General features: G+C 40.0%; 1 protein-coding gene across 1 annotated transcript; it reads right to left on the reverse strand.

The window, feature by feature from the left end:
* Positions 1-2,616: 2,616 nt before the first annotated feature.
* LOC147800119 (neuropilin-1-like) lies at positions 2,617-11,636 on the reverse strand. The gene is made up of 7 exons (XM_087133506.1): positions 11,092-11,636; positions 9,981-10,037; positions 8,484-8,597; positions 7,349-7,551; positions 6,479-6,611; positions 4,600-5,812; positions 2,617-4,054 (listed from the first exon to the last, which is right to left on the reverse strand). Exons 1-6 carry the CDS (start codon positions 11,147-11,149, stop codon positions 5,472-5,474), a joined length of 906 nt encoding a protein of 301 aa, XP_086989632.1. The 5' UTR covers positions 11,150-11,636; the 3' UTR covers positions 2,617-4,054; positions 4,600-5,471.
* Positions 11,637-12,469: the final 833 nt, after the last annotated feature.

Consider the following 12,469-nt stretch of genomic DNA (forward strand, 5'->3'; position numbering starts at 1 on the left):
AAGGTCCCCAGAAATAAACAAATCGAGTCTACCATGACCTACATGTACAGGCCTTGCTGATATCTGGATCTGGCTCACCTATGATGTATTTCAAACTCAAGGTGTACAATCTAGATGTCTTTATAAAAGCCAAACTGCACAAGCACGTTTTAATGCCAACCCCCTTTTTCAAAATGTGGTATTCGTACAACAACCGCGTATCCAGCTTTGGATTCAAAAGCAAATGTGGCTTCGGGCTCAATGTGCTCGAGGACAAAATCAAGGCTTTACTGTGTTGTTTTTTAAGGTTTTTGGTGCTAATATTTGATAAATAGATATACTGATTTCTTTCTTTCCCACTCACCTGTGAAGTAAAGTATTCAAATGGGTCACTTGGGAGACATTCCCATAAGAACGTGCACAAACTTTACTGTCCCATAACTCAATATTCCCTAATCTGATCGTAACCAAACTTTGCATGTTTTCCTTTCAAACCCTAATCTATCATCTCGCGAAATGTGGACGGTAAAAATTTTTCCTCCTTTTGGTAGTTGGAGCATTAGGGGGACATTGAAATGTCTCCCTAATGACCAATGTCTTCCTAATGATGAAAACTTTACTACAAAACGTCTCCCAAGTTACCTATTTGGAAATATTACAATAATAATTTTAATGATAATAATAAAATAAAACCTGTCGGGGATACTGTTGTACATCGATTTATTTAAAATGCAGTAATTTTCGCGTGATGAATCGCTCGGTGTACATGCAATACGCACTACACAATGTACCTGTGTTGCTACCATATATAGTAGAGACAGTTTTCAGACTTTACTTTATACGATTTGTAATATGCATAGCTAACTTCAAAAGCCTTTGACAAATGTTTTGGTGATTTGCTCAGTGCAGCTGCAAGACAGAAGGTTTTCAGTGTACACGTGTAACAACCCCCACATTTTCACATAGAAAATAGCACCTTCTTTTTCTGCACATAGGGCCCTCTTTTGGGGGTTTCAATATATTCTATTTTGGGTGTTTTAATAGAAATCAGCATGTTTTGATTTTTCGCTGGCTGAAAACTTAAAAATCAGCAAAGCTCCGATTGAATCGGAATGGTTGACAGCAACCTTGACTCCATGGGCTGTGTGCATGTTCTTTCACTAGCCCCTGGTCGTGTGGAATGCGAAAATGATGAACTCTTCGTTGCTGTACATATCCTGTTGGAAGGAACAGCATCATGATCGTATGCAATCTCTGATGAGGACTTGAATCACCATAGCTGGATGTGCAGTGTGCTCAATGAATGAAAATCCTGGGAAAAAATAGAAGTAGGTTTCACATCCCATTCCAACATTTCATCTACCATACACGCTGCAATGGAGCATTTGAACCTGCATTTCTGCTCACCAAGTTCACTTATGTTTCATTAAACTTGGCTAACATTCCAATTACGTAGTCAGTATCAACAAAGTTAACAGCTTAGGACCTATATGTTTTCGATCAAATTTACATTATAAAATGTAAACAAGTATCTACTGTCTGTCTCTGTGTACATGTACAGTGCATGTATTCATCTCTTGCTATGTTGTATGACCTTTGACATTTTATTGATCTTGCGTTGAAGCTCTATCTGCGCTGTGTTTAGAGAACATAGTGAACAATAACGTTTATTGTTGCCGTATTTTATTGCTCCCAAAACATTGTCTTAAGAATTGTTAGGTGAAGTACTGGTGTATTTAAGTTCTTAAGTATGGATTCACAGGAATGATGAAATCTGGAGCATGTTTTTTTATTCTCGGGCTCATTCCTATCCTGAGATGCGCATGGGCTAGGCCGATATAATTTTGGTCTGTACTGAAGTTGGTGTTGGGTGAGTTATTGGCATGTGACAATATCTATTAGGGATTATTTTAGACTACACTACTTTATTTTATTTTATTTCAGTTGTAACATGCAACAAAGACTTGCTGATTTATTGTCACTGTTATATTTCCAGTTTTTTTCTTATTGGGTTACCTGAGGTGCCAAAATAAAGAAAGAATCCGCCAAACTTCTATACTGGAAGTCCCCTTGCAGAGGTACATCACCTCAACCCCCCCCCCCCGAGATCCGCCTAGTAGGAACATCGGTATGACAACACCTGTCAACCAACCCCATCACTACACACATACAAATTTCAAACCAAAGGCCTACCAAATCTCTTTCAAGCTTCAGGTCAGGCAAATTGACAGTAAATAGATGCACAATTATGGCAATTTACTATTTGAAAGTACAGACAGGAAAAACTAAACCCAACAACAACAGCAACAAAGTGGGGAACAAAGTCGTCCCCTATCGCTAGTCCAGTTTGTTATTGAAATCGAAAAAGAAAACATTTTCTTTCCCCCAAGATGGCTGCTTGTAGCTTTAACATTAAGAATTACCGACACTTGTTTTTAGTTCAAAATGACTGCCAGCCTTTGTTTTGTAAGTATTCTACCGCCAATCAACAGAATCATTCCGTGTTGTAATTTATGCCCGTTGTGAATATTTCGTAATTCATATTTATGCGTGATTCCTGTTTAAGATGTAATTAGATTTATCTACGTATAAGTGATGAAGACTCGGAGATAATAATGCCACACCACAGCCAAGGCATTTGTTAACTCGTCCTCTACTGCCGAAGTTGAAATTTATTTACATATAGTGACTTCTCAGAAAAGTGGAGTGTGGACTCTTAGCAAAATTCAGATATGGGGAGTTGAGTACTGAAAAATTAACAAAGGATTTGGCATCCAAAATGGTATGACTGATCGAGAATATACCAGACTCAGTTTTGTCGCGACTATTCAAAAACAAAACCGCATTTTCCATTCTTTTCCTTCACATGGATCAAAAACTATTTCAGGCAAAGTATAACAGTTTTCATGCTAATACTCTGTAATGTATTACATACTTTTTAACACATGTAAACACACGATTAAAAGGATTGTTATTAGGGGAAATGATTTCATCTATTGCAGAAAAACGTGAGCTGTTTATGAACACATTGTAAATAAACATAAATACTTGGATGAGATTTGGATAGAATAATGATGCCAAAAACTGTGCTAAATGTAAATAATATATATCTGTTACAAATATTGTGATTGTAAATCATAGTTATTGTTGAAAGGAAAAGACTAAGTTTACGCTTTTGCAGCGGGCATTTTGATTATGGATACATTTATTTTGAAGACGATAGTCAAAAAGTCCCGATTTGGGTCAACACTAGAAGGGTTGAAATAAAAAAAAGGTCAATGTACAAATGTACAGTGCCAAAACTAAGGCTTGCAAAAAAAACCACGATTTTTCAAGCTTGTAGCTTTTTTTTCAGTTGAAAAAATGAATAAACAATAGCACTGATGTTCTACGTTTGAAAACTCGATTATAAATTGAAAATCATATGTTTCTGGTAATGGAATTCAACAGCCAGCTCTAATACTTTTGTCTCTGGCCGTAAGGATTTAGAAAAAAGAAACGAGGAAAGGATCCATGCGTAAGGGACCGACAACTGCAACCAACAGCGCCCTGATTTCTGAAGGCAGCCAATCCTTAGTTAATTCCACAGGTGGTTACTTTCAGAAAATTTTCAACTCTTTATAGCAAATGATGTTGCTACGTCACTGTAGGCTGAAGGAGAAACTGGAATTTCGTTGCATGTTTTGGAAAAGTTTGTGTACGAACTTTACGAGCAGGAATGTTGGCCAATCTCAGCAGTTTCTGAGTAACATACATATAACCATGGTATTTCTATCATTCATCAAACTATACTGAACAATATCACATCATTTTTCAACATCAATGTTGGCTTCAAATACTAAGTGCCCTCCATGTAACCGAAACCAGTGTTAAAATTACATTTTGACAAATATTTTAGCTCAAAATCGAAGCTCTGTATTCATTAATGATGATTACACTAAAATCCGCATTCTATTCAATCAATATTATAAACGTACAAAATGTTACTAAGTATGATATCAGAGACAGAAGCATGCCCTATAGATAGGCAAACTTCAAGGGGGTTGAACACTGAAGAGATGCACCAGTCTCTATCCTGAAATGATACAAACACAGAATACCAGGAAAATGAGAAGACAAAGAAAAAAGACGATAAGGCTGCAAAGGTAAAGTCTACGATGAAATTGTAAATGGAAAGGTGGAATGCTCACTGCCCTTGTAAGGACAGTAAGCATCTGATTTTTATTAGGAGGGGTGTAAAACTTGATCAGGGAGGGGTCTCAGGAAATGACTACTTGGCTGTGGCTTAAAATTACACACCACGTACCTTATGGGTCATGTCTGCAGCCACTATTATAGACTCGTGTAACTGCAAGCCGTAGCAATGAAATTCGGACACGGGCTAATTATCTGTACAGTTGAGAGTAGCCTACTAGGTGTTCCTTCGAAATGACCGTTTTGGTTTCCAACCAAGATATCAATCAAAGCATTAGACATTGATGTGGGACATTGCACTTTCTTCATTGTGTCATAGATACATGACCTTCCCAGCGTAATCGTCGATTCAACGAGCTCGCCTTATCGAAACAGAACCAGTATATGCTGCCACCAAGTGGCAGTAAGCCCCTTAATTGCTCTTACCACTTTCACAGATGACACCGGCATCTTGACTGTGGCTGCATTGGGGCTCCTCCCAGCACGAAGACGGGCAGTCACCGAAGCTGACCTCTGTTTCCTTCACCTGACACGTTATCACCCGCGAATACATATCAAAGGTAGAAACGGGGCATTATCCCGGGGGAAAGAGGTACATATTCGCCACTTTTTAATCGGCAGATCTGCTTTCGGATCATCCTCCACTTTTTGTGGTGAGCAAAAAATAAGGTTGACTGTGAAGATTTGTTGGACTTCCAAGTAGCCAAAATGTATTAATTACCACTGGAAATGGGAGAAAACATCAATATATAATCTGTGTTGGTGAAACGTTCAGTGTTATTTGTCAAAGACAGATTTTTTTATCATGAAAGGCGACGATGACACAAAAGTGTCCTATGTTGTCTGGACCCCTCCATTTTTCAGTTTCCGTGGTCAAGCAATTTTTGAATCACCTCTCCCTAAGTCCCTGGGAGATGTTCACGTCACGTTTTCAAACTCATATTTTGGCAAAAGGAAAACTGACAGTAAGGTCTAATAATATACGGCATAATCATTACGAAGACCGAAATTACTGACGACGAAAAGTGTGAAAGATAAAAACGGGGAAAAAATCATTTGTCTCGAGACAAGGATGACTTGGATCCAGAAAGGGGGTAAGAAGGGGCTGTTATATAAATGCTGCCGAAAGGAAAGAAAGGGGAGAGAAATCTTAACCTGCGTCCTATGGGAGTTTGGGCACCAATGCCCTAGTGAGATAAAGCGCCATTGTTATATCGCTTGACCCTTTTTTAAGGCTTTTTATTTTGGTCTTTGTTCCGGATATGGTTATATACAAGGAGAGGTAAAAGTCTTTATTTTTACAACGTACTCATTTTGGGTCGGCAAACCATCGTGGCTACACGCGAGCTGTTACACTGCTGATATTCATTGCAAATGAACGGGCAGTCCACCAGGCGATTCTCCGTGCCTCTACAAGCGACTCCGTTCATAACGATCGGGAGGTCAGTCCCTGCCGAGCTCGCCCCAGCTTGAACTGCCTCCAGGAAACGGTGGTGTTGGCGGCAGGCGATATGGGCATCGCTTAGATCCCAGCCGTTGGAACAGACGGCACCCCAGGTGGCTGTGGACTGGTGGTAGATTTCCACACGGCCGCTGAGGGCGTCCTCACCGTCAACGAGCAAGAGCGATCCATCAGATACTGTACAATAAAATACATGAAACAGGCTGCACTTCATTAATAATAATCAAATGCACAATAATGGTCACACGTCATCTTGAAAAGGTATTGAGAACATTACTTTTCTTTCTCGCAATTAAAAGCCGGTTGAATCTTCTAGAGGGCTGTTCAAACATCCTTTGATTTAATCACTACCGTTTCAGTATAATGCAACTAATGATGCGTTTTTTCAACGTATTAAAGCAAACGCTATTTGTCCCTCGGTTTTGTATTGATCGTGGACCTTTTGTTTTAAAAGCCTAAACCATGCGGTGACGGAGTTTGTCGAGATCATTCGCGGATCGGGGAGAAGGGATGGTCCATCCCCCGAAATGTTTTTTAAAACACAAGTATACTTGAGGAGAAGCCAATTAGGAGGAATTTCCACTTTCCTACCTGCCAAACGCTTGAGAGAAAAGACCTAAAAATTTACCGTCACAGCACTTTTTTATTTTTAAAGACTACCCCCAAAAATGTGGTCCTGGACCCACTTTTTTATAGCATCGATTAACTCGCTCGTGCGACTTCACTTGTAAACGATGTTTAAAAGAAATGTGTCCATGGTTTATTCCTTAAAGAAGTATTATTTATTGTTTGTAGATTTAATACATGAACGATGAAATCAAAATCTTAGTAAGTGTGTATTACCTATACACCCGAGCACTTCGAATCTCACATAGTAACCTCCTGAAGTCCAGGTCTGAGGCAATATGCGAAGATACCTTGCCATCAGTACTACGGGGAACGTCAGATTTGTTGGTCGTCCACTGCTTACACTAAACTGAAACCGATGCATAGTAATAACGCATACATGTAGTTCTCATCAGCAGTATTCAAATAGCTACAGCTCTTCAACACTGGATCCGTCTTTTACGAATTTCCATTGGATGTTTTCTTCACTCAAATATCACTTGACAAAAACAGATTTCGATAGTCACAAAGTATCGTGATGTGACCATCACATTTAGATTTTCCCAGGTCAAGGTGTTCAAGTTAGCTTAAATTTTGTAACCATCTCCTTACTTTGCGACGTAGGCCTATGGGGCAGTGTGTAGACGGCACTTTCAGTTTCTGTCGAATACCTCTTCAAATAGAGCCCTTCTTAGTTAGGTAAAATTAGGGTCTAAAAGTTCCCCTCTCGGTACTTTGTCACTAGCAAATATTAAAAACACTGAATAAATGTCTAATTAAAATTACTTCTCTTTAGTCAGCTAAAACAAAAAGTTATTTCACGTCGAATTTGTCATAATCACATGTATATCTTATTCCAAATGGCAAAATAAGGAGGGCCTGACGTTTCGATCTTAGTAGATTCTCTCTCAGAGGTAAAATGCCTTAAAGTTAGTAAAGTTTGAAAGGTTCAGCGTTGTGTTTGAGTCCACAAACACAAATGCCTCCCGTGACTGCGGTGTGAAAATGTGACCACGATACGACAAGGTCTCACAGTTGTTGATAATCACAAATTTATTTATTTTCAGAACAGCTTATAATCACCATCTTTAACAGTTATAAACTCACCCGAATAATGTCTCCGTCGGCATCAAGTAATCCTTGCCAATCTGAGCCGCCACTTACGCTGTACTGCACTGTGAATGTAGTCACGTAGTAGTTGGAGCCTGTGGAGTATCCCTGTATCACAACTCCAGTGATTGCAACATATCTACCGAGATCGACCTGAATCCATTGGTTGGTTGGAGTTGGTGGTAACCATCCAGCGGAGCCTGATGGAATATAATGACGAATTCATTCAGACAGTCATTTCTTATCAAACTACCCGTTTCGGACCCAGCATCTGAAGCCTTTCTAATGGCCAAGAAAACACCAACCACAATGACCCCTTGCTAAGAATATCAGTCATAAACGACTGCAATTTATATTTACATATAGTTTCCCTTGCCTTCGTATATATTTGATGTTTTCCACCCATGTAAAACAATCAAAGGCTTTGCTGTCATAAAAACCCTTAACCTGCTGGTTAAAAGCGTCACATCTTCTATAATTTTGATTTCCAAAATATTTGATCGTATCTGGTCGACTGAAATCATTCATAATAAGGATCCTGACTGATATCAGTTCAAGGGTATCAGAACCAGTTACCTTCCTCTAAAAGTTTTCAATGACTGAGCATTTAAGAAAGGTCGGAAAATTCTTGTATGGTTTCAGAAATTTATTAGATTAAATTTACAATGTCACAATTCACAAAAAATAAATTGAGAATAAAATTTCTTATTACGGATGATTGACTCTACCCACAAGTCCAAATGGGTACACCTTCAAATTCCTTCCTTAATCATTGTCTACCTGTTAATTAAACAATACAACTTCCAGTAACTGTTGCGCGCTGAGCAGAGACGATACCCTTTTTGGACCAAACGACCATTCAGTTGTGGATGAATTTAAGTCAGGAAGAGTTTTCAGAGCTAAAATGCCTTAACCAATCGTCAGTGCAATCGCTGCTTCGGAAAAACCACCTCAATAAAGTCGGAGGATCTTTTTTATTATTATTAAATATTTTACTGCTCTTACAACCCGCTCCCTCTTCATATAACTCCTCAATGGAATGCATCTCCAAAAGGAATTCGACAAATGAATGGTGGAGATTTCCAAGTGAGATACATAAAAGTGATCTACGACGGCGGGGCTGTGGTCTTACCAACATTAAGTCGAGCAGTGTGTGGGTAGTAAATGCTGTGGACAGAGGACGCGGTTATTCTGCTGTCCTCAATGGCTCCGCTTTCCATTCCCAGTGGGCCGCTTACACAAGGCACTATTGAATACGAAGAAAAACTTGTGTTTTAAAATTGCATTTGAAAAAAGAAGGATTTACGAACAGTCGCGAAGCTGGGATTTTACTAGTGGGTTGGGGGGCACAAGGGGCAACAGCATCTTACAGGGAGGGGCACCAGCTTTCACGGTGTGGGTTTTGGGAGGCAAGATTTAGTTAACCTTGTTCAATATCCATTTATCGGTTTTGTAGGGGGGAGGGGGCACCTGGGAGGCACCCGGAATTCGTGGGGGCACGTGGCTATGGCATTGGTTAGGACAATAGTGATAACAAATATGTATAGACTAATCCGATTAGACGCCGTAACTGCGGTGGCACCGCATTCACACGCACATTCTTCAGCTTGACGCGCGCGTGCATATGGCAAATCAAGACACCCTATTGGTCGAAGAGGCATGTAACGCGCGCGTACCACCTGTCCATGAGCGTTGTGCATGCCACCACAGTGATGGCCTCTAATTCTGCTGGTCGAATTACACTATACAGTTTTTTCAAACAATTTACAGACTGGCTACAGCCAAAACCAACACTGTTACTACTGTACAACCAACTGTAAAACCGGCCGACAATCAAATTATCTATTCGACTGATCTTCATACCGACTGTCCGACCATCGAATACAGCAATACAGCCCCACAGTGTTCAATGTAATGGTCACCTAACGACCAGTCAGGGCGCCAAGAGACAAACCGCTAACAAATAACCAACTCACTGACTGACACAACAGAGCAACCGATCAACCATCCAATGCGTTATGGCTGACTGACTTCAGACATATCGAATGACTGATCATCAACCGAATACACCGACGAAATACCCCAAAGCGGCTCAGTGACAAACTTACCAAAAGACTCAGCAATTGACAAACCCATCGATCAGAGCACCAAACAAACTGACTAACCCACCGTGAACCCGTCTGACTGACCACTGGTCCATTGATGAAATAACTCAATTACCGAATCATTCTCCGACTGGCTACAGTCAAGATCCTACCGACAAGCAATCATTAAGCTATAGTTACAAGCTTATTAATCAATGACCTATCGACAGACTCGGTGACCCTATGACGAACAATCTGTTTAACCCACTGACATTCTGACATTCACGAATCATTCTAATTGACTTTGGGGCTTAATGATGCAAAAAAACGACTGAGTGGCTCGACTTATAAATACACAACAAACTGACCAACCAATTATTGTTTTTTAATGGATTAACTGACCGGCAAACCTGTTGGCGATCAAAACGACCATTAACCTTTCTGGGAGAGATCTCCATTCTGAAAACTTTAAGTTTAATGTCAGAAAACTTATATTTTGGCGTTTAATTTCTACCTATCAGAATAGCATTTAAAAAGACCTTTACCGGACGTTCTTGTTGTTGGCACAAGTGTATTGCTGACTGGATGAGCGAAGCTCAGTCCTATGACAGAAGAGAGGAAATTAGGCCTGATGAAAAAAGGGATGACAGACGGTGTGCACTCTAACGCGTGAAATGACTAAACTTTTAAGTTCAGAATAATTTGGAGCACGTAAAAATGTAAGGACTTAAAAAGGACGACGTAGCCTGCCTTTGTCAAAGGTTACTTTTGACCATGGTTTTGAAATAGTTTTACAAAATTCTGCATTCTCAATCGACTGAAAACCAAAGTTGGACTGCAGCGAATGAAATTCAGTAAAATCCAACAAAAGCAAACAACTTAGGCTGCGGTCGAGTGCCACCCTCAATACTCGTAAATGCTTGTAAATGAAAGGCTCTTTCATCTACAAAGCTGGGGATTTATTCATCTTAACCTGCGAGTACGAGATCAAAGTGGTGCTTTTGAGATATACAGACTAAGGTTCTAATGTCGAAAGTAAGAATTAGACGTCATGTGTACGAGTTGTCAGTCACACTGGTAACCTACGAGATCACACGTGCGACTTAAGATTGTGAGACCGATAGGATGGCGTTGTCAGTGAAAAGAAGACAGGGGGCTAACGCTAACATTACGCCCTGGTATCTCTTTTAACTTATGGTTGCGTTTCTAAAACTCACATGCTTCTACCATGATGAATTATGATAATCGATTATCAAACAATAAAAGTAAAAGTTCAAGACACTTAGGAACGTCCGTTAAAACACGAACTGATTCGGAATGAGGAAAACTCTTGACACTTTGGTATGCCAGACTGTGAAGGGAAACGATGGCTTGTACTGTTTGGCTTTACTCGTGCACGCGTTGCATTAAACAAATATTGAATGTATTACAATCTTGAACAGATTGAGCGTGTTATTCTACATGGAGAAGCCACAAGGATATAAAACCGTCAATTTGTCTCCTTTGGAAATTATTTAAACCACTAAACTATCTACCTATAAACATTCATTATTTTGTGTACTATTGTATGCATGATGTGTCATGAGCAGGCACGCAAAGAGTTCTGAAAAGATGCAAGCCAAATCTACGTAATGACGGGCAGTGACAAAAACATACCGGTAAGTACTGTGACCGCCAACGCTATAAGAATGCTGCAGTAGGACGGTGCCATCATGCTGGAAATGAGTGCACCGTCCGAATAAAACAGCTCTTGCAACGACGTCCAATGCAGTGTCTGAGCCCAAGCAGACCAACGTAAACACTGAAGTCGAAACCGTCGCCTACGGCTTTAAATACTCCAAGTAATGTGCCCGGCATAGTGTCATCTAATTATTCTGTGTGCCAGATACCTCACAATTAAAAGAAACGAAAACACAATGATATAAAAAATATAAACATGCATATGACAATACGAGGCGAGGCCAAGTATCATTTCCGGAGCTTGAGGAAGTTACTTTGCCCATTGAGATCCTAGAAAGTACACACTTAACTTGATATGATGATATGAGGGTGGGCTTTGTAGAGTCAGAAGGTTCGGTTCCAGGTAGATGCAACGAAATGACACTAAGATAATCTGACGATACTCTACCATGCGGTTGTAAAATGAGAGGGTACGCTGTTTTGTTTTACAGGAGATGGGAGAACAATATGTACACATGATCCGATCACGTGATTGTAAAATGAAGGCGTGCGCTGTTTTATTTTACAGGAGATGGGAGAACAATAAGTACACATGATCCGATCACGTGATTGTAAAATGAAAGGGTGCGCTGTTTTATTTTACTGGAGATGGGAGAACAATACGTACACATGATCTGATCACGTGGTTGTTAAATAAAAGGATTCATTGTTTTATTTTACAGGATATGGAAGAACAATATGTACCCATGATCAGATGATACTCTTGGAGGTCCGGCGTCATCCGATCATGTGTTGTAATAGAGTATGAGAAATTGATTTTTAAACATAACCAAGGAAATGTGCCAACAAATACAACCCCTGCGATTTCGATGTCACACCAGCTGCCTAGGACCAGAGCTTGTTTTTGGGAGAGTATTGATTACCTGTTCATGCCCCCTTTTTTGCTGACCTCTGCATGGTTCAAGACTACTTGGGAAAGAGCTATATTCCAGCTGATGAAGAAAATGCTGGATCTTCAGCATAACACCATTTCTCATCGAAGTTTCACTCTAAAACCAATTTGCCTGATAACAATAATTTTTAAACCCTATTTAAGCATATAGATGTACATCCTCCATATCGACATAAAGAGACCAACCTAGCATCGCCCTAAAGTCCCCGATGGTACACAATATGGAGACGCTTAATCACTCGGTCGATTGTCTGCGTCGAATCGTCATGGTCCCATACAAAGACGCGCGCTGGCATAACGGATATTCAATGATGTGCCCTCTCGCTCGAGTATACTATTATTTCGCACATAAGGAGGGAAATACAGTTGATCAAATACAAAATGCTTCGCATTAAAATACTG

The sequence above is a fragment of the Acanthaster planci genome, linkage group LG02 (assembly GCF_054643075.1).
Source record: "Acanthaster planci isolate LZ-2023a linkage group LG02, COTS_SCS, whole genome shotgun sequence".
In the NCBI taxonomy this organism is placed as follows: domain Eukaryota; kingdom Metazoa; phylum Echinodermata; class Asteroidea; order Valvatida; family Acanthasteridae; genus Acanthaster; species Acanthaster planci.

Bases quoted from the DNA above. Each gene is read 5' to 3' on its own strand.
- LOC147800119 (XM_087133506.1), bottom strand. From the start codon at position 11,149: ATGATGGCACCGTCCTACTGCAGCATTCTTATAGCGTTGGCGGTCACA. The intron at 10,038-11,091 runs GTATGTTTTTGT...CTTCTGTCATAG, and splicing joins GGCGGTCACAGTACTTACCG to GACTGAGCTTCGCTCATCCA. The intron at 5,813-6,478 runs GTAATACACACT...TTTATTGTACAG, and splicing joins CGAAGTGCTCGGGTGTATAG to TATCTGATGGATCGCTCTTG.